Below are 23,289 nucleotides of genomic sequence, written 5' to 3'. Positions count from 1 at the left end.
TGAAGATGTTAAAAAGAAAAATATACCTTGATTCTCTAATGAAGAGAGATTCTGTTTTATTGCTTCCCCTTTTGGAACTAAAATCTCTTCTTAGTTGTAATGGGTCATATGGAAAGAAATACTGACAATTCAAAACCAGTATGAGTTCTACCTTTTAATGAAGCTTTGAATGAAGTCGTTTGCATCGCTAAAAATCTGGTGCTAACCATGCAAATTTGACCTTCTTTCATTGTTCCAAGGTGAGAATATGTACGTGTGCATGCACTGTCTGTCTGATGTGACTCATTTCTGTGCCATGACTTTTGGATAAACGAAAAAAAAAAAATTAGGAACACCCCCCCCCCCCCCCTTTCTTTCCTCTGCATGAAACTTACTTGCATTAAAAACAATAATGAAACCAAAAAACAACCCAATTTACAACTTTCTGTTTTCTCTGGTTGCCTTTCACTCCTCCTGAGCTTAAACATTAAATCTGAGACAGTTTCCTGGAATCTGACTGTGAACTATCTGTCACTGGGTTTTATAGCTGGGAACACTACAGGTGTTTCTAGGTGTTGAATCAGCTGAGAAGGAATCTTTTCCCTAAACATAATACAAATTGTGTGTGTTTCTGTTTTGTTTTAATTTACTCTGCAAGTTATATTTTTCACTGTATGATTAAAAGTTTTATTGATTCTCACTAAGTAGACTTAGTTAGATAGAAGCTTTTATGCCCATTACAGCCCTTACAAATGATGTAGCCCTTACAAATGATGATATTCTGAACATTTAGGGTTATTCTGAAGAGATGAATGACTTCATCTATCTTGAGCTACCTTTGATCTGAAGACCAATTGTCACACTTGCAGCCCTTGAAAACACTGCAGTTAGGGTGTTTTTATGTTTTATTTTGGTTTTTTTAAATATTGTTTAAATTTTGGGGGGAAATGAAACATTTCTGGAATTATTCATATAAGTAATTGTTGTTCTGATTATTGATAGGAGAAGAACAAAGTGGTGACTGTGCATATCAGTCAGTGAATTCTAAAGGTCGCCCTTTCTTGTTGTTGTTTTGTTTAAGAATGATATAGCCTCACAAACATTTTTCAATATAGTTCCTAAGTTACTGTGAAGGAATCTGCTGTGCCATTTGACCATGAGATGTTGGCAAGTAGATCTCTGGTTCTACCTTGCTGCATTTCAGGTTGAATGTTAGTGATATCCGGGAGCTCCTGAAAAGAAGCTGTATGTGAGGCTGACAGGCTTGAGTCAACTGGGGTGGGCACATGAGGCTGCTTAGGTGGGAGCCTGGTTCCTGGCCACTCGTCTCCTTTGCAGTGATTGCATGCTTGTTCAGTCTTGCTATGCTCTGTGTAGCATATTTTTCATAGGTTTAAGAATTGTTTCTGTAAGACCTGAGGTCACAAAATTAAGTTAAAAAAAAAAAGGGAAATATTTGCTTATGTGGGTTAATTACATTGCTTTCATTTCCATCCTCATAAAATAGACAAATTATGATAGATTTGCGGTAGCTTATTTTATGTTCTGCAGTCACATCCTGCTTTTATCAGTGTAATCATACGTCGCTTTTTAAATTGTCAAATTACACTTGCACGTTAACGAATGTTGATGTACTCCCTAGTTAAAAAGTAACTGATGTTCCTGGTTTGCAGATATAGAAGCTTGAGGTAGAGCTCTTCTGATGTGTAAGGAGTTGGTTCAGAACTTGGGTGAGGATTCCAGACTTCTTGTCTTCCTCTGTATTCTGCTTATAAGATGGCCTCAGGTTCAGACTCGCTGGCTGTCCGCCCTGGCTGTAAACCCACGCTCGGTCGATACTCCGGGCGTACTGCTGCTTTGACGCCTGTGGCGGAGCATCCCCAGCGGCGGTTGCTTGGCCTAGCCGCTGCCTCGTTTCACACTGCGGTGATGTTACGTGGCTGAAATTAGGCAGTCAAGGTAGATGTAGGGTCGGTCTTAGGAGAACGTTGATGCGGTTTGCCGCTTGCAGGCGAAATCCTTGAACGTGGTAGGCACTGCCTTGCACTTCAGCAGGGATGTGAATTGCTTTAGACTCAGGCTACCTTTGAACAGCAATATGGGTGCCTGAGGCTGAGCCAAGAGAGGGAGCACAGCTGCTGCTTGATCCTGCTCCCTGGCACAGGCTTGCTATAAACATGTCAGTGTGATTCAGCTGGCAGCTGATGGGCCGAACGTTTCCCCCAGTATGGCTTCACCTAGCCTGTCGTCTTTCTCTTGGGGGTGCTGCTACTACCTTCCCCTTTTGCTGGGAGGTTGGGGTGGCTACCCAGGCACGCTGGGAGCAAAGGCTGCATCGCTGTAGGCTGCAAGGAGGGACCCAAAGCTGGGGCATGAATTCTGACGCTTAAAAGTGTTGGATCGCTGTGCCGCGATAAACTGTGCTTGGTTTTTTTTATCCTTCGTAATATTCAGCCTGATAAGGTAAATGATTCTGCCGTGGTGTTCAAGGTGGTAGAACTGAAACTTTTCAGATATTCTCTGGTAAAGCTTCTGAGCTTTTAAACTTCGGTCTAAGTCAGTAGTTCAACAACAGTTATGCCTTGGAGCTCAAAGCCAAATGGGATTCATAACTTTAAAAAAAGTACCCCAGCTTTTTTTACATTGAAAGTACACGATCCCAGCCTTGGTAAGCATGATCCTTCATTGACTGAAGTGGGTGGGCTCTGATGACAGGCACAAATCCAAAACGGTAACGACACTGTTAAGACCATGTCCCTAGCTTTCTGCTGATCTGGGACGGTATAGCTAAATCCAGTATTAAGGGAAGTGCTCTAGTTTATCATAGCTGAACTTGTGCACGTATAGTTGTCTACTGTAGTACATACTGCTTTTATGCTTAAACTATGTTTAAAAATTCTTCAAAATCTCTTTAAAGTAAGAAACAAAGGGTAGTTCTAAATAGAAACATCTTGAAGTGCTTTTTAACTCTGTTTCACTCGGTATAATCTTTTTTGTTTCATTTTGTATCAAGTTATGGAAGGAAATGTCTAGACTTTCTGCAATTTCTTTTTTCTTCTCCCATTTAGGAAAACATGCCTTCGTGCAGAGAACTGTAGCTCAACCACTGATGGTCATTGGCCTCTCAACAATTTGAGAAGTGTTGTTCACATAATATCTAAAGCTTTTGAAGTCTAAGCCCCAAAGGCATTAGTTCTGGAAAACAAACAAACAAACTCCCATGTAAATCAGCATGATAATGAGCTTTCCCTAAAATTCCTCAGGTTCCTACCAGTGTCAGCAGTGCTTTCCATGAATTGTGGTACTCCATTGCCACCAGGCCTGTCAAAAACAGAGTTGTAGATTCATGAAACTGAGTGTGGGAAAATAACAGGGGAGTTACTTTGTTTACACTTGGGATAGTGTCTTAGTTGCCAATTGATTGCTATTCCCTCTCCTCCACCCCCTTTAAATTTGTTACAGATATTTAGTAGCTAGTGCAGCCAGAAGAAATTGTATTGCATCAAGTGTCTTTGCCCTAGCGATCACTGAAAGGCTGCAGGTTTTGTCTAATGCAGAAAAATATCTGCCCATAATAGTTCCACTCAGGTGAGACTAGCTGCATTAACTCTCCTGTTGCTGCCTTTCACTCACGGCAGTTGAAGAAAAAGATTCTTTAAAAAAAAAAATTAAATTCTGTTTATTTGTGTGTGTGTTGAGGGAAGAGAATTCTTGTTAGTTTTGCCTTTGCTCTGAGAGTGACAACATGAAACTGGAGTTGGGAATTGGTAAATGAAAGCAGTACAAGGCTGTGTATTCTGTGTGTTGCTTTCCAATGGTGATAGACCAGTAATCTCTGCTGCTCTGACCTTCGTCGATAATAAAAATTTGCAGGAGAAAAGCTAATGTTTACAATGGCGTTACTGTTTGGCACTAGGCTTTCCTTACTTAGCAGAGCATCTGTGTGCGCAATCCTGTTTAACAGAGTAACTGTCCGCTTTTATCAGCATCGTCTCTGTCTTTTGTGGAACTAAGTGTTTCAGATATTTTCTTTGTAAACAGATGCTTGACATGCTTCTGTCTTTTTAAACCCAGTTTGAGAAAAGAACATTATTACCAAGCTCAAAGCCAGACATTGTGCCTGTTCCTACTACTTGTTCATGGTCCTTAAGATAACTGACAAATTATGGGTTGTCACCAGATCAAGAAAGTATCTGAATTAGAATGAAAGGATGTCTGAACATGGTTGAGGTGGATTTTTTGTTTTCATGGTAATTAAGTTTCAGAGTTGATAAACTTACCTTTTTGTTTATTATAATAACCACAGAACAAAACTAGGTAAGTCTTCATATTGTTTTTGGAAAACCAGAAACTGCCTTGACTTTCTGGCTTGCAATTAAGGCACAAAAAAATGCTTGATTATTTTTTTAATTATTATATTTTTTTTACCCTTTAATGCCTCTTCAGGTTCCTTGTTTTGCAGTTATGATTGCCTCTGAGAAGATATAATACAAATTCAGAGAACAATAGCGAGTTAATTTCCTTAACTTTTGGTATTTTGGACAATTTTAAAGATGGATATTCAGAATTTAGGATCTTAAAGCTAAACTTTCTTGCATACTCCCACCATGACACATTCACTAGGTACAGATTAGCAATGTATGGTTGATCCTTTTCCTTCAGTATGACTTCAAATTTGAGTTTCCACCTTATAGTCCCTGAAAGTGGTAGCAGTTGCTGTCTATCCTGTTTTAATAAATCTGTGGGGTCTCAGATCTAACTATGGTAGTTGCTCAACCCTAACTTTGACTCGTGTTTCATCAAAGCTGATAAAGCTTTAAGGATTCATGAAAAATGAATGCTGCAATGTGTTGAATAGATCCCTTCCTCCCTCTGGAGCATATGCTGCTATTCATGAAAATACTCACTGTTGTCATAGTCCCTGAACACTTTTAACAACTCCTTTGAAAAATATGCTGATTTAGTCTTGCCTTGCAAACCTAACACTTAATTCCAGCTAGTGAACAGCAGCCAAACTCTAGTTCTAAAGGCAAAAGCAGTAAATGCCCACTGTCACCAGCACTTGACATCGTCTGATAGCCTGGGTGTCTCATAGTCGTACTGCAGTCCAGAACACAGTAAGAAGGATGGTTCTGACGGTGTGAGGGCTGCCTTGTGGCTGGCCTGGCCACTAATAAGAGCTGTGCTGTAAAAGCACAGACCCAGTTTTCTGGCTTGGTCCATAACTACATGACAGTCTGTCAGAATGCTGACTCTGGGTATTCTTCAGCAGAATTCAGTGAATGTGACTAATAATATTCTTTCTTTGGAAGCAGCATAGCGCAGGGATCTATGTTCTGTCATCTTTTGTGGTTTTGAGGTTGGTCGTAGGATAATCATGAGATTTGCTCAGTTACCAAACAGCATCCCAGTGATACTGATTTTTTTACATACAGTCTGTCACAGTTAATACCATTGCTGTGATTATAAGAACTTAATCTTTGAATGAAGGCTCGTTTAGTCAAGTGAAATCAGGCAATATCAGAACTGATGGGAAGATTCTGCTGATTTATGCTGAAGGTACGCAGCCCATGTGCATCAGAACATCTCAGGACTCTGTACAGTGTTTGGATGACCTGATAACACAAACTTCCAAAACATTTTCTTAGAAACTGCTTGCCATCTGAAAACTTCACTGCAGTAATTAATGTATTTCTTTTTTCCCTCATTGCATCTGAAACTGTGCTTGTAAAACCAGCACACAGACTCTAGTGATACAAAAGTCAGTGTTCTCCCTGCTCCATGGCTCAAGCTTTACTTACAGGCATAGGCCTGGAAGTTCTTCCAGTCATTTGCAATTGGCTTTTTCTGCCAGTTTAAACTTGTAAACTAATTTTCAGAGTGACTGATATGACAAGCATTAGGGTTTTTTCACTGCTGAATTCTGATCTGTGAATTATAATACACAACACTGTGCTCGAAGAGGCAATGCAGAGAAGTGGTCCTAGGGTGAATATGCATGAACTTGGGGTAAAGCAGTCTGTCTTAGTATTATGGCTTGGCACCCATCCTCTCTGCAGAAGGCGCAATACACAAAATTCAGAAATCTTCAAAAGGGAGAAACTTGCACATTAATAAAGATGCTCACTGCTTCTGCAACTTTTTTTTTTTTAAGTTTTGTTTTTATTGTTCCTTGCTGATCATCCCCAAATCTGACTATGGTCTTTCCCCAAAATAAGAAGAAAAGGATGCTCCATCAAGAAGTGCCAGAGGTTTCATGAAGTCTGGGACTTTGGACAATGAAAGTACTTGCAGACTACTGATTTGAACAGCAGTGTAAAAACTTCAGCTATGGATACAGCTTTGTGATAAGTAGAACATTGTAAGAAATCAGCCTCAAAACAATACTTGTAGAGTTAAATTTACAAGGAAAAAGCTAATCTATCTTGGGATTTATTAAAACCAGAAAAAAATACACCATCAGATACTTAAACTGAGATATTGTCGGCATCCATGCAGGGATTCATCTTGTGACAACTTTGTATGTATATTTTGAGGTGAACCATCCTACGCTACATTCAGTAAATGCTGGAGACCATGTTTAGAGGCTTGTTGTAAAACCACAATTTCATGTGATTCATTGTGCCTGATGAATCACAGTTTGGATGTACTTATATTCCTCTGACTCTACAGGGATCCTATGATGATTAACTTTGGGTATCTTACTTTTAGTTATAATCTTAGTTGAAGTACGAAAATCTAGAATGGATCTGCTGTGACAACAAACAAGCTGTGTTCGTGCTTAATATTGCCTATCTACATGCTGGAAGTAATAATGTGTACTGTATTTATAGGATAGTTAAAGATTAAGTAGATAATGGTTGTGACTTGCTTTGGAAAGGCCAGCTTCTACTGAAATGCTAGATTTTATTGACACTACTTAGTGCCTTGAAGTAGATTTTTCTCATTTTTTAATGAATGTTGCCCATTTTTGAAATTACAGTGTTCAGTGGTACATAAGGATTTTTTCAATAGTGCGTGCAGTCTTTTAGGCTGGCACATAAAGCTTGTACCCTTTACAGGAAAGTTAAAAATAGCAGATTGAACCCACATCTGCCCAGCATCCAGAATATTAAATCAAGAACTCTGTATCTATATGTGGGTGCAAGTCTCTTGGCTCACAGAGGATGCTATGGCTTTATGTAAACTTTATTTTCATTTGCACTTTAATAATACTGCCTTTCCTTGATTAACATTTTCTCTGCGTAATTTACTGTGTTTTTACATGGGTCCTAAATGACAGTCTGGGAGTCTGTCAACATAAAGAGGAAATCTGTAATCTAGTTATGAGGTGGGATACCTCAGTTTGGTACGCACAAGTTCCCAGTGCTAATGATAGAGATGTCTCTTGATGTTTGTTTTAAAAAAAATATTTGGGAAAAAGAAGAGATTTAGAGTCGGGAAGCATCCCTTATTTTTGTATGCTATATTTTTAATTCTTAAAGAAAAGAATAAAGGTCTTGGCTTAACCTAGACTTACAAACTTTAGTGTACTGAAATCTTCTTTCTTTCCATTGTACTGCCTTTTATTTTATTACTTTTCTTATCTTTTACATTTTTTTGATCAGAAGATAAAGCTCAGCATGATTTTATTTTTTCAAATGTTTTTGATATATGTTGTTGGCTAACGTGTGACCTGTTGGAGATGTGCAGATTTGGCAGTTTTTTTCTGCTTCCCAGCCAAGGTATTCAACATTAAATGATGGGTGACTCTCAAGTGGTTTAGTTTGGATAAATGTCTAAAAGTTTGGAGCTTATCTAAACTTCCTTGGCCTAGAAATTGATTTGCCTGCGGTCGGGAAGGAAGGGACAGCCTTTCTTGTTGAATTCTGTACTCTTCTTAATTTCACTTAGGCCAGATTATCCCATAAGTAATCTTTTTTTTGATACTTCATTCCCTTTTATGACCCAGTGTAGGAAGTGCAGAGGTGTAGGAAAAGTTAAATAAAGTTCACCTTTCTCATTTTCCCCCCCAACCTACAGGCAAGGTTCAAATTAGGTTCAGGGTTGGGGTGTTTTTTCTGCATGCTCTCTCAACTGGCTGGCTCAGCTCTTGTAAACGTTGCAGTGGAAATAGCCTCATGTGACGCTTGGCACACTGCTAGTGTGGCAGGCAAGTGTGAAGCGCCTGTTTTTAATTTACTCTGCTGTTTCTTTTCCTTTGTGCTGTTAAATAGGGCAGAGAAATGACAGATTCTGTAGAATTAGTAGGCTTTTTGGCTTGCAGGGAGATTTTAGGAAATAATCTTATCCTTAATGACCTGGCATAGTGAAAAGTATGTATGATGTGAGACATCTACTTATTATGGCTGTTTACTAAGAGTATATAAACAGAGAAAATTATTGAACCGGTATCTTTCTCAAATCATCTGTGATGGGTGGGTATTTTTGTAGTGTCCTGGATATGTAGATTAGGAAGCCTTTTTCAGTCAGTGATAATGAATTTGGGAAAAAGTGAGAAGTGGGTGACTTCTGGAATCTTCATTTGCCTAATGTCTGTGAATAACAAAAAGGGAAACAAATGTCGATTATTTAAATACTCTTTGAGAAGTTTTGAATGCTGCTTCATTAGTATTCATTTGGGTATAAAGATTGAATGAGCACATGGGAAGTGCAAATATCTGTCTTTTCTGAGGCAGGATTCAGGCATATTGATTGCTCTGTAGATGCTTAGCTATTTTGCAGATGGAAGACTGCAGATGCTAAATCAGAGGCTATTTGAATTGTAACTTATGCCGAGGTACAATTGGATGATAGAAGGGAATAGCTGAGGTAAAATATTAGGAATTTTCTTCTCTCTAAAGAGAGAAGAGGTTTGTTACAAACTACCTTTAAAATGAGGGCTCTGTTTTTCAAAGCCACTTTTTGTGTTCCAGTGGCATATTTTGATTATTTTTTTTTTCCCCTCTGAAAATCAGAATCTTAATAACTGTATGGTCACCAAGTCCATCTCTGAAATCTCAGTTTATGTGACCAGGCTAACATCACGCAGCAGCTGTGGAGTAGAAAGAAGCAGGGATGGAATTCAGTTTCGCAGGCAAGCATTCAGCTGCTTAAGCCATGATACTGCCCTTTCCCTTCCTGCAATCTTGTCAGCCCTTGTCGTGGTATGACTGCTCATCTTCTGCAGCCACTGAGGCGGCTGGGCACTGCTTTGTTCACCACATACCCCAGAGTCGCTTGTCTGCTATGAGCTATGCTGTTTAAAAAAAGTTTCTTAGAATGTTAAGATTCTTCGGCATATTTTAACAATAATTAGGTAGTGAGTATAGAGTATTTCACACTATATATTGTCTTTTTAAAGGAAGGATTGTTTTTCCTGAAACTTGCAGTGATTAATAGTTGCTTTTTACATTATATATGGTCAAATGATGGATATCAACCTGTGATAGCAAATTGCTTTAATTTGGGGGGTTTTTTGGTTTTTGTTTTTTACTTCTGTTGGGTGCATGCTTACACATTTTAAACAACAGCCACTGTAAATTTAAGTACTTTATTTTGGCACTCAAGAAATATGATTATAAAACAGTGTGGATGACCATATCTAAGAGATGTTTGTGTGTGTACTATATCAGGCCAGAGTCTTTTCTACTACTTACAGAATTGGAATTTTACTTACAGATGCAAGTGTCGTTTATTATATGATATGTAAAAAATGCATTTTCATGAAATTAAGTTTTCAACCTTTATTTCTTTCAATTGTTGTAAAATATAACAGTTTCTTAAAGTACTTTTCCAGGAGGCTAGTGGGAAGCTGGTAGCTGATACCACTCACAGGACTGACTAGCTGCAGTGACAGATCTTCTATCTGCTACTGTGCTAGCACTAAGTTAGGCAAAAATTATCAAGTTAAATATAGGTTGAGGGATAAAGGGAGAATAGAATGGGAAGAGAGAGAATCAGAGACCATGGGTCATGGGAAGGAGGTAGGAGTTGCAGGCAGGCATGAGTATCCATCTACCTGAGCCATGAAACTGCTCAAATGGCTAAGATCCAAGTGATGAGTTCTCTCTCAATTTCTAAGCCGAGAGCTTGAAAGCTGTAATTTTACAAAGAAATGGTACAAATATTGATCTCTTGTGCATCTCTCAACTTTCAGAATTCATTTATTAGCAGTGTGCAGACCTTGGCAGGACCCATCTGATACGGTTGTGGTTGGTAACTAAAGATCTGTGACTTTGATTGTGGTCCCAGAGTGGGTAAATTTTTACAATCCTTCCTCAAGGAAGAGTGGCTGTGAAAAGGGGTGTGTACTGGGTGATTTTCCAGTGACGCTGTGTGCGGACATTCTTTTTTTGACTGTGATCTCTCACACCACTGTGAGTTAGTGCCCTTGGACTTGAGGCTATGTTGTTCCCAGGACCTCACAAGCTATGTTATGAAAGGGAAAAAAAAAAAAAAAGATAAAAGTCTGTTACTAGCTTTAGTATGAATGTCATTGCCTTACAGGGAAATGTAATGCTTGTATTTGGCTTGAAGGTAATTTTACTGAGAATTTAACTTGCACATAAACTTCATCCATAGGCCAGGAGGTTATAGTCAATGCTTCAATGTAACTCAACAATCAGATTATATGGGTAGCAGAAAAGACTCTGGGCTGAGATAGTACATGCAAACACACCTCTTAAAGAAGAGTCATCCACACAGTTTTATAATCATATTTGAGTGCCAAAGCAAAGAGTGTCATAAGCTGGGATTCACAAATGAGCTCCCAATTTATGGAAAACTCAAGCAAGAGTTAGGTGTTTCAGAGACTCCTTTGGAAATCTTAGCTGAGGGTTTGAATTTTGACAATCCTTGCTTTTCTTTCTCACAGACGGAGAGACTGCAGGTATAGTACTGGTGAGAAAGAGCTGTAGTCCTTCTCTGTTGGCCACCAGTTCATTGGTCAGCTGGTGGGAACATCTGCAGGGAAATATCTGCTGAGGTAGTACCGTTCTTGACTGAAATGCCTTAATGATTAATGAAATTCTTCAAAGCAGAGCTGCGAGGCTCTATGGAGGGGGTTCATAGCACACTTCAGTGTGGGTGTCTGCAGTTGGCTTTGACTCACTTCATAGTTGGTGGAGAGAAACGGGCACTTCTGGGCTGCAGTTCATCTCATCCTAAAGTAGACTTCTGACAGATCAGATGAATGGTGCTCTAAAAGTGCTTTTCCTCTCTCTGTGCTGACAATGGAGGGAGTGAGGACTGGCTCATCTGAGAACAAACATCTCCCTTGTGACTCTGACCAACTGACTGCTGAAATCTTAGCTTTGGAATGAGCAGCGTTTCATGAGGCTAACAAGAGTACTTCCAGACAGCCTGACTCGTCTGACAAATTTCTGTTTTGGTGCTTGGAAGCACTAAGCCTTCTTAATTTGGCATGAGAGGATGTTTAACATTGGCCAGAAAAATAAGTTCTCCAACACAAATGACTGGGTTGTTTTTAATTAAGTCTTTTATAAAGAAAAAAACCAACCTGAAGCAAAGACTGGCAAAGTTAAAAAGGACTGAAAGCAAAGTTTTGTCATGGAAAACATTAAGCAACTTCTAAGCTTAGGCATACACAGTTTACAGTGAATTATATATTTCCTAACTTCTGCAATTCATATTGTAAGAAAAGTTCTTTGAGGATTAGTTCTTTGTTTCCTTCTTTCCCTAAACTGCCAACTATACAAAAAATGTTTTCTGCTCTGCTGAATGACAGGTTATTTTCAGGTGTTTCAGTATTCCACTCATACTGTATTTTTCTCCTTCATACTTGTGCAAAAGAATTAAAAACACATTCTAAGTTTGGATGCCCTATGTATTACATTAACTGCATTACTTTTCTTCCCACACCAGTTCTTGTGGGTGCTGGTTGTATTCTGTTTTGGCAGAGTCTGAGAGACTATCTTTAAAGATCAGTTAAAGAAGTAATAAGCACAGGCATGCCCTTGACACAATTTTTGCTTTTCTGGATCAGTAGAAATGCGTTCTTAATGTAGTGCCTTGCCTTGTTTGAAACTTACTCTGAATTTAATGATACTTAAGAAACATCTAAAATGTTTCTTAAAGCTTTTGCTTTTGGTGTCCAATGTTTTTGGAAGGATCCTCACTTCCATTTAACAAAAAAGTTCCTAATATGTAATTGCAGGGGAAAGAATTGAAGGCTTCAGTTGATGTATCTAATGAATAAGGAAACCCCAAAACATAAAAATAAATGACAACTCAGGTTACAGATCAACCCCTAGAACTGGCATTGTTGCTCACCTGCTGTAATTTGTTCTGTTCCTTTTAACTAAAGTGCAATTTCTTGGGTGATTTAATTTTTGGAACAGATGGTTATTTTGATATTAAGGAATATGTATCAATTATAAATATGGCACAAATATTTTGTTATAGTTTAGAAAAATTAATAGTTTTAGATACTAGTTTCTCCTGAGTTGCAATAAATGCCACTGGAGCATGAAAAATATGTTCTAGTGCTATTTTTAATGTGTGTTTGTGTACCAGAGGACAGATGAAAGATGCAGTATCTGAGTACAACTGTAAAGTAACACGACAGTGCTAACATGATGAGTGGCTGTAATGTTTGGGTCTGAATGTAACCCTGTTGTGGAGTTCATTGCATGAAATGGGTGCTTATACAGAATTATGAAAGTCAGAGATGAGCACTGGCCCCTCAGTCTTGTCCGTGCTGTTGTTTTGGATGGTTGTCTGATTTTCGGTGTATCCTGAGGAATGATTTTGCTGGATGAGAATTGCCAGTGAATGTTACAATGTCGTATGTTACTGAGATAGCCTAACACTAAAATTTTCAAATGTTGTTGCCAAAGGCTGTATCTGAAATCGAAAAGACAAAAGGTTACAGGTGAGAACTATCTCATGAACAAGAAGTTTCTTTCTGGTAAATGTTTGAAATAAATATGGTTTTTGTATGCCTTACCTACATTAAAATGCTTTCAGGCTCTGTGTACATGTTGCTGTGCTGGTTGCATTCATTACTGGTTTCACTCCAGCTACGTGTGCCTCTGTTTCTTCAACACTGGATTATTTTTCTGGCTGCTTCTTTGGACTTCACGTTTCACCACGTGCAGGTTGGCTATCCAAAAAGTGCTCATTCTGTGTCATTTCAGGCTGCTGGGCGTTCTCCCAGTGGTTTCAATGGAAGCTGTATGAGGCACTTTTGTGATCTATACATGGAAAAATAAGTGTACCAGCTTCCTTATCTCCACTTTCAGAGTGTAATCCAGGCTATAGCTTTGCTTGATAAATTCTAACCATTCTGGTAGTTTAAAAACTGCTGTCTTTCAGCTTTTTGCCTTGGGAGCCGAGAGGCTTGAGTTTGAGTGCTCCAAACTTTTTAGGTGCATAGGAAGGAGGAGATGCCTTGCTAGGCCACATGAAAAAGACTCTAACATGCACCCAAATGCTGTGGTTAGAAACAGACTTGGATGTCAACTCTTCCTCCTCCTCCTCCTCCTCCTCCTCCATGTGGATGCGCCTGCTTTCCAAACAAAGGCAGTGGGTCAGCTGGATCCGGCCTGTGAAGTGCCAGTTGGACCACTTTGCTTAACACAGCTGTTCCCAGATTTGTCTCTGGAGGTGGGACACTGCTGGTTTTAATGTGTTTGTGTGTTAAGTGGAGCAAAGCACTAATTGTTGCAGTTAGTAGTGCTGCCATATAGTGGAAAGGCTCATCTGAAAATTAAAGTTTTTCGGTTTCTTTCCTAGCAACGGCAGGGCTCTGGATTTGCCTGGTCCTTTCAGGAAAGTTATTTAACAGCCGACTTTCCTTAGCCAAGAATGCTGCTTCTGGTCAGCTAATACATAGTTGAATTTACCTCTTCAGCACTCACAGTATTCACATTCACAGAGCAGAATGACTTCATGGGGAAGGATGTGAAACTGCTTGCCAGAGCAAGATTTGACACACAAGAAGGAAGAAATGCAAAAGAAAGGTCTGACTTTGCCCCTTGTGTTTGCTGTTCTGATAACGCTGGCTTTTATAAGGGCCCCAATTGTTAGGCTTTCTGCCCTTGCCTTCCATTTTGCTAGGTGAGAGGAGCAGAACTGATACATTTTGGTGTGTGGTGCACCTTTCTCACTAATAGATCATTTTGTAACATAAAACCTGTGGCAGATGAAGGTAAGATTAAAGCCACACCTGAATAAAAGGCAAATGACAAGCTCAGTCTGAGAACACAAGTTAGAGGTGTGGCCCTGGTTTTGGTAAAGCAACATGTGCCTGAAATGGCCACTTTACAACAGTCCTTTTGTTTTCCTGAGCAAAGAGACAAACAATGGCTGAGCACATTTCAGAATTTTTGCCATTTGATGCCCAGGTTTTCAGAATTCCTAAAGCACTTAACAAATCCATTAGAGCTGTCAAAAGTGAGATATATCTAAGTTTAGATTTTGCTTAATTTTATAATCAGAGTGGGTGTGGATGGATAATACACCAGAATCAGAATCTAATTTTCTCTGTTGTCTTCCCAAGATAATCATCCTTTAAAAACAGTGAATTAAAAATTATTTGGCCAATATTAAAATTGTCTTCTTTCTCCAATTTGTGATTGATGTCATTAATAAAATCCCCAAATCTCACTGTTTTTTCTTCAACGCTTACTATATGTGAACAGAAAGAAATCTTCTTTTTTCCCAAATTAATATGAGGATTCATACCTAATTTAATTCTTAAATTTCCTGTCCTTTGAGTTCTCAATTCCTTTGGCCTGTGAACTAAACGCTCATTCCAAAGGACGTGCCCTCACTGTATCAAAAAGTTTCAGGCCTCCAGTGTGCATGCTTGTGTTTCCTTCTCTGAAATAGGAGGTAGGCTGAAGCTTGTAGTCTGACTCCAGCCACAGCTGAATTCTTGTGCAAAAGTTGATTGCAGCTTATAAGAACAACCTTCCTTCTTAAAGGTGCTTTGTAAGCAATTTCTAAATTGTTACAGTTAATTTTAATTTTACTATTTATACAAAAGTGCAGGAGTTGGTTTTAGTCTACTGGAAGTTAAGCTTAGTCTGAAATATATGAAATGGTTTTAAAAATACTGTTTAGGGTATATTAAAGTTGAGAGCGTTGTGCCTTTTGTTTAAAATGCAGGGTATGTTAAAGTTGAGAGTGTTGTGCCTTTTGTTTTACCTTAAGTGAAAGCTGCAAAGGATTCCTGGTTTTCAAATACACTTCAAATTTTACCATAATTGTTTCCCTATAAACACTTTGGCATTCTCTCCTTTAAAGGACTATGCAGTCATGCAGTGCAGAAAAAAAATTAAATGGGCATCCTGAAGTTATGGGTTCTTGAAGATAATTATGATGATTGATTTTTTTTTTTTTTTTTTTTTTTTTGTTAGGAGCATTGGTGGTGTTCTGAAGAATAATTTTGAGTTTCCTCCAGTGGATTTCAAGGATAACACATTTGTTTATTTACTAACTATGAAGGACACTAATGCAAATAGTCAATAATCTGAAGGAACAGTAATCTGAAAGTTTGTAATTTACCAGGATGCTAGTGAATAAGAAGGGGCAGAATTCTGCATTTTCCTCCAATAAGGTTTCTATTATCATGTTAAGTTTGGTATTTTTTTTTTAATCTATTATGTATAGATAGGTTCCAAATGCTGAAAAATAATGAATCCATAATAATGGACTAAGGTTCTTGTTTTCCACATGGATAAGGCTGGATGGAGGTGAGTCTTAGATTAGGAGTTGAAAGCAGTACAGACTTTTTCTGACTTTTTCTTCTGTTAGGCCTCCTAGATTCCATTTAACTTTCAGCATTTTTCAGGCTATTTCTTCATTTTGTCTTGTTTACTACTTTTAACTTCTAAATCCCCAAACCCGGTACCAAAATTTTCCTTTTGTTGTTGCTAGCAGTGCCATAAATGATACAACAGTCACATGAAGACTTGTGATTTGCGTATATCATTAAATTATATGATGCCTTCAGGTGCATTCCAGATAGAGATGTAAGTCCTCTGGTTTTAACCCATGTAATAATGTTTTTCCTGTTGAATTATTTATTAGTTTCATAGTCTCCTGTTTTACCACAAGTAATGATCTCTAATCCCGTTTCAGTTGTCATAGTTATTTATCTCTTCCCCTGTCTGGTCTCTTAAGACACGCTAGTGTTAAGATATGTAAACTGTAGTATAAGAAATTATTTATGTGCCATCTGTTGCAACAATGCAGACACCTAATCAAGATTGTACTAGTAATACTGATGAATTACCTTAATGCACTAAAAAATACACACATAGCATAATTGTTTTACAATGGAAACAAAAGCTTAGATGAACTGCAATCAGATACTTAATAAAGTGAGATCAATTTGGGGGTTTGTGACAAAAGAGAACTATTTTCAGGGTGAAAATAGTTTCATACACAACCACGAGAAAACAAGAAGAGTTTAAAAGATCTCTTATGCTTAAGAAGAAATGAGGAACGACACATTTTTATGGGCATGTTCTTTTAAATGTGAGCTGCTGCTGCAGAAACAAAGCAATGAGTTTAAATGTTCTGTTCCAGAATCATCCAAAACTGGTCATGTGCAACATTAAGCACATCTCTATCCTCCACATCCTCCAGTGCATGCATTGTAAAGATCGCTGTACTTCACTTGGAAGCCTTCTGTCTTTACAGAGGGGCTGTACCTTCCCCTGCTCTCTTTCATTTTGAACATAGGAAACCATATCTGTTGGTCTTTTAGACCTATGTGAAATGTTTCATTATTGCATAAAATTCCTCATTCAAAAAGATTTGATCAAAGTTGACATCAGCTCTTGCTTCATGCTTGTCTGTAATGGAGGAGGTTGAACCTAAGTTTGGGACCTTACAGTGTGCAGTACACTAAGAATTTTGCCCATGCTGTAGAGAGCTGGCTAAACATGAACTGGAAAGATTATCAGTAGGTCGTGCAGGATTTGAGGTTCTACAGGAATAAGGGTATTTTCTCATGTTGCCATGATTTTGTGTTGGGGTTTTGGTTTTTTTGCGGGGGGAGGAGGTGTGTTTGGATTTTTGTGTTGTTTGTTTGTTTTGTTGGGTTTGGGTTGTTTGTTTTTCTCTTGAATGGTCATGTTTTGGTCTTAAGGCAGGTCATTGTCTTTGGACTCAAAATGTTCCTTGTGCTTTATCAGGGAGTGTGTTAGTAACCAGAGGGACTGGCTGACCCCAGTGTGGTGTGCTAGCGTAGCCTGATGGAATTGTACAGGAGTGTATATTCATTGCAGGCTTTTCCAAGAACTTGCATACTAAGTATGGGGTATTGATTCTTGTGATGTGTAACCTCGGTGAAGCCCAGGTAAACTGGCTGCTGTGTTTGGATCTTATACATCAGACCCGCTTTTAGATTTCTTGTTTACTAGTAGCTCACCCTTCTCTGTCATTCCCCGTAGGTACAGACACTGTCTGTTACCTCTTCGGAGATGTAAGATTTACTGCCCAGCTGCACTGAGTCTCTGGAATCTGTTTTGAACCTCAGACTCCCCTGTGGTTTCAATGCCAAGGCTCTAGTCTTGTGAATACTTTGGATTTAAGTTCATCCATCTATCCCATAGTGGTGAAAGCAGGCAGATATATAGATACAGACCTCTAAAAAGCTTTAAAGCCAGATTTTCTTAGGTAGCACGGAGTATATAAGAATCAAGCTAAAAAACTCAGCATTAAATGTCCACTTCTCCAGTGATCTCTTCTCTCTGTACTGGCCTTTAGGCTTATATGAGAACCAAATGGTGAACTGAGAATCTTTTGCCTGTATCTCAGCTGTTCTGCATAATATGGGGAATTTCTCTTTAGAGAAATTTACCTATACCTCTGTATAGGTAATCTTCCACTGACGTCAATTTTTTTACTTCCATTTCTGACTGGGATACTACCCAAGAGCAGTGGAAATCTTGCTCTGGCCACTTGTGGTTGAATCCCCTCATTCCTGCACCCCCCATCTTGAATATCTTGCCTGTAGCTTTTGAAAGTCAACTTTCACAGTCATTTCTTTTTCTACTGTTTAGGAATTTCCTGTTCTCCAAAGCTCAGACTCTTAAGACAAACTTGGTCTTGCAGTTTTCCCTAATTTTCTGCTACCTTATTGTTCTTGGAGGTTCCACCTGAAGGTTTGGAGCCTTCCATCCTCTTGGGCGTTCAGGCTGTCAGGACTAGTTCAGAGAGCAAATACAGAACTGCTGCTTTACCCGAGGCATTCCTGATGCAGTGATTTCAAAACCTCAAGCAGAATTCATAAACTCTGCCTCCCCGTTACTCTAACACTGTGATAATTTCCTGAGTAGGTTGTTATCTTTTATATGAATGGTAAAATTTACTTGTACCGTGAAAAAATGATCCTTATTTGAATATATTGATTTTGTCTGTCCAAATATATGTTTAATTTCAGGATTTATTTTAAATCCTGTGTAAGAATAAAATTGGTTTTAAGATGATTATTTTTTTAGCACTTTACACCCTCCCTCTCTCATTTCAGATGTTGCAGTTGTGGACATGAGCGATATTTCCAAGCAGCCATCACTGTTCTACCACCTTGGCGTGCGTGAAAGCTTTGACATGGCCAATAATGTTATACTCTACCATGACACTGATGCTGACACTGCTCAATCTCTCAAAGTAAGGTTCTCGCTTCAAAATCTGCTTCATTTCAGAAATATCTTTAAATACCTGATCCTGCAAATGCTTGTGTTTTTCTGAAAATTCCATTGCATATGATTTCCTGATAGCTACATAAAATCATGCTAAGAAAAACAGCTGCTAGCAAAAATAGTAATGATTAGAATAGTATAAAAACTTGTTTATAAGAAAAGATCCATAGTATGGTGCTGATTTTGCTTCAGATAGTTAGACTTGGAAGTGAGAGTGCAGGTCTGACTTTTTCATTCCTTTCCCTCTTTTAATTAGAGTACATGTAGAAAAATGTTATGGCCTGTATAATAACGATGCTTGAACAAGGGCTGTATTGCAACCTACTCCTGCTATTGAAGTACTTCTGTCAGATGAGGTTTGTATTTCCTAGGTGCTGAGTAGCTAAGACTACAGGAATGTCCTTTTTATTGCTGTTTGAAGATAAAAAAGAGATCCTCACCAAATCTTTTTATAGGCCTGTTGTTCATTTTTATAGTAGGATAATACATGCTATACACTTAAGTCCTGAAATTGCTGTTCTGGATGCAAGTCATACATTGGGAATGCAAGTCACATATTGTGGATGTTTCTGTTTTTCTCAGTGATGGTTCTCTTTGTTTTAGATCACTTTTGGATTTATTCTCTGTATCATCACCTACTGCTGCTTTTAATATCATCCATTTTCTTGCTACCTTCACTGGGAGCAGTGTTGTTCATACTTTGTGGTTTTGTTCCTTATTTTGAGTTATTGCCCCTTACTACTTTATATTTTTCACACCACCAGTGTCCAAAAATCCTTTTGGAATTCTCCAACCTCTCTTGATCGTATAAGAATATTAAATTTAATCCTAATTTTCTATGAGTCTCCTCTTTTCCTAGAAAAGCTCTGTTCTGTCACAGCTTCTTGGTCCTCTTTTCTGCTCTCAATGTCATCGATTTTACTGTGATGTGTCTAGTATCCCATACTTCCTTTCTTCAGGTGGTGGTCCACATACACATTCACATTCCATGTGACCTAGAGTCATAAGAACTCGGAGCTGGAGCCTCTCACACTTTGCTCAAAGAGATTATCCATATGGATCTGCACTAAGGCTTACTTGTATGCCCTCCATTCCTCTAGCTAATCTGGGCGGGCAGGGATACAACTTTTCATCCTGCATTGGTAATATACCTGACTGCAAAGAGACCTTTCATTTTTATTTTTCATTAACACATTTTTATCTTTCTTTTATGCTGTCACTCAGATGTTCTGATCAACTTAGTTCTCCCAAGGATGTGCCAAAGCTTGAGAACGCAGGCTAGTCATCTTCTATTTGTCTCTGCCTAGTGAGGACCACTGTGGATGGCTTTGATTTCTGTACTTTGTGCCAAGCCCATACGAAAGCACCTGCTCCATAACGGGAGTGCTGAATGACCTCCAGGGTTACATCCATCCATCGGCTGGATCTTCAGACTGATGGTTGCCAGAACTTGCAAGTCTTTGCACTGTCAGTTCTGGGACTTTTCTTCTAAGGATGTAAAGCTCAAGGACAAGTCTGGGGATCTGGGAACACTGGAGCCTGACTGGGTCACTTCAGGCTAGAAAAGCTACTATCTGCCTTCATCTGTCTTCTGCTAGGAACTCTGTCAGTGTCGCTGATCTCTTCCTCATCTCCCAGTTGTTTGCATAACCTCCTTGGCCTATGTAGGTCCCTGCATATCTTACTATGGGATCAGAAGGCTTGATTTATGTTGCTGGAACCAAGTGGAAGAGATCCTCTGGATCAAGCAGGGCACTGGGATGTAGTTCAGTCCTACCCTGATGTCCTTTATACCTCTTCTGCAATTGAGCCCCAGTTCAGTGTTGGATACCATTCAAATATGCTAATACACCTTTCTTAGGAATAATTCAGAAGGTAGATAGGGATTGTTCTTGGGGTCTTTCAGTGAAGAACAGTTCATGACACATTTCATGGCGTAGGTGCTGGGTAGTTTTCAGAAGAGTTCATTTCTCCCTGCTGAGAAAGATCTTTATCTGCAGTAGATAAAGCTCTACCAGAGATACTCGCTTAGTTAGGTAGACATACTAATTTTCAGATATGTGATATTTCAGATGTCTTAGCCTTCCATCACTTTTGTTCTGAGGTATTTTATTGGCCTTAAGGAGTTTAAGTTAATTAGTAATTCTGTTTAGGTTTTGGTACCTTAATATGTGCTTTTGACCATCTGCTGGTGTTTCTTTATTCTCAGGTTTATGACTAATTCGGTCAGGGTTTTTTTCCCCTCCCCTTCAGGAATTTATTACTTTACTTGGACCTAGGTTGCTGTACATGCCTTTTAAGAGGGGCTAGCCTGAGTGTTATAAAGGCAGTATTCATGGCTGCTATTACTGCTACTGGGAAGATCTGTGAAGTTCAGCAGCCAGAGTTTATATAGTTTATTTCTTAGGACCCGTCCTGAAATTCTCCCAAGAGTTGTCTCTTCAGTTTCACCAGTGTACATTCCAAAGCAACCTAGTTCCAAGCATATAAAAGAATATATAATCCAGATTTCAAGAGGGCCATATTTGCAAAACTAAACTTCTTAGATGGCCCCTAATATTTTGTCTGTTGTTGAGGAAAAGGGTGAATGGGCATGATAAGTTCTGTACAGTGGTTGTTCAAGTGGATTTCAGGCTGTCAGATATGAAGTTGCTTAAGCAGAATCATCTTAGGTTGTCAGAGCACATACAATTAAATTACATCAATAACTTTGCTTAGAAACAAGTCTATATCTAACATTTGTAGCGTGATTTACCTGGAGATCTCTTTAGTTTCACCAAGCAGTGTTCACTGAACAGGTAAACCATCACTAGAAGGAGGAGGAGGTTACTTACCAGAAACTGGTTTACATGCCCATTAGTTTATCATCTGCCTCATAGTTTCAATATCTCTCTTTAGATTTTGAGGGGAGAAGAATTAGGGTGTAGGAGGAGTGTGTCGGTCTGTGCCCATCCAGGTAGGAAAGGGGCCTAGGTATGTTAAGAATACTCTTTCAGAGAAAAAAAATCTCCAGCTTTGAATGATTTTGTCTCACAAATGCCTGGAGTGTGACTGGGTATGGGGAGTGTCCAGCCTGAGAAACTCTGGTTACTGGCAAGTACAACTTTCTTCATCTTTTTTAAATAGGTTTCTTCTTTGAATCATTAATCTTTTCCTAACCTCAACTACTAAGACTTTTCTTGATGTTGTTCTGTCTCTTTACTTGGAATTTTCTGTGGCAGGAAATATGGATTATGCTGTGAAGAACACATCTGTATGTGTGTATATTTATATGTATACCAGTTATTTTTATTGGAAGTAATAATTCCCAGTAAAAATGGATAAACATTTTTATTCTCTCTCTTTTTTTTTTTTTTCCCCAGGATATGGTATCTCAGAAAAACACAGTAAGTATTAAATCCACATTCATTTTAAAACACAAAATGAAGATACTACATTTGAAGAGACTCTAATAACAAAGCTGCCAAGTATATATATGCTCTATATGATTGAAGGAAGTCTGTTTTACTTATATACAATTGAAACTAGTGGAAATCTTGTTGAATTCCTTTCCAAAGTAAAGCTAGATTTAAAAATTACTTTTCTTTAGAAGTTCCTTTTTAAGTTCTAGAAAAGTGCCAGTAGATATATGTTATATATCTAGGTTGATACTCAAAATGTAAACTCAGAAATTCAAAGTCTTTCTCCCCCTACCACTTTCACCCACTTGTTCAAATATATATGTGTGTGTGATGTCTTAATAGGGCTTACTCTTGTATCTCAAACAGCTTTGGCTACTGTATACCCATCCTCTTCCTCACAAATTCACAGATTTTACTTAGAAATGCAAAAGCTTATTTCCCAAGGTAAAAATATTCTTACCCTTAATGCAAGTAAAGCCAAACAAGTAAGCAAGCCTGAACCAAGACAAAATTTAGTGGTTATTTTAGGCTTATTGGAATATGCCATGGTATCATAGACAGTTACGTATTTTGTCATACTTCACATCGTATCAGTAGTTATTTTCATTAAACACTCTACACTGTTATTTTAAGGACTATTGAATTTGCAAAAATCTTAAACTTCCATTTATTCCTTTCTGTTTGCTCGCATTCACTATATACTTTTATTTTCTTCTGAAGAATATAGAGCAGGACTAAAATAATGAAATGTTCTTAGAGTTTGCTAATAATTTAAAATAGAACTAGAAGAGATAATGCATTAGTCACAGCAGTTTATTTTGAGCTGCTGTTTATACTTGGCCACAGCACTGCATGTAGGCTAAAGATAGATCAGGTTGAGCGCGTGAGTAAATCCAGGTCATTTTCCTGTCTGTCTTGGTGATCTTTGAACTAGTTTCACTTGTGCAATGTGAGCTGCATTTACTGGTCTGTAGCTCAGTGAAGGGGGCCTCAGAATGAGGCAGATTTGCTTGTGAATGCTACTATCCATCACCTGGTGGATGATCAAAATGTCACAGGCATGCATGTGTTTTCCCCTCCAGAGCAAGAGGGGGAATTGTGACTGAGCCATTTTGGTGGTAATTCCAGAAATGCAGTAAAGGCAAAGAGGACGGTGGCAAGTTCAGCCTAGTACAATCAGATTAGCAGCCTTTTATCTTTTCCTTTGGCAGATTCTTTCTCCCACAGAGGTAGGTATTTCCCTTCACGTG

The 23,289-nt window shown here is 38.6% G+C and overlaps 1 protein-coding gene across 2 annotated transcripts in view; it reads left to right on the top strand.

The window, feature by feature from the left end:
- The window catches only part of MAP3K15 (mitogen-activated protein kinase kinase kinase 15), a 92,118-nt gene that overhangs the window by 4,922 nt on the left and 63,907 nt on the right, over positions 1-23,289 (top strand). For both annotated transcript variants that reach the window (XM_052794236.1, XM_052794235.1), the window contains exons 2-3: positions 18,467-18,606; positions 22,001-22,024. In XM_052794236.1, coding sequence (XP_052650196.1) covers positions 18,467-18,606; positions 22,001-22,024 — 164 coding nt within the window. The remainder of the gene's footprint in view (positions 1-18,466; positions 18,607-22,000; positions 22,025-23,289) is intronic.

This window comes from Harpia harpyja, chromosome 8, assembly GCF_026419915.1.
Source record: "Harpia harpyja isolate bHarHar1 chromosome 8, bHarHar1 primary haplotype, whole genome shotgun sequence".
NCBI classification, from domain to species: domain Eukaryota; kingdom Metazoa; phylum Chordata; class Aves; order Accipitriformes; family Accipitridae; genus Harpia; species Harpia harpyja.
This window is presented reverse-complemented; position numbering and strand designations above follow the sequence as displayed.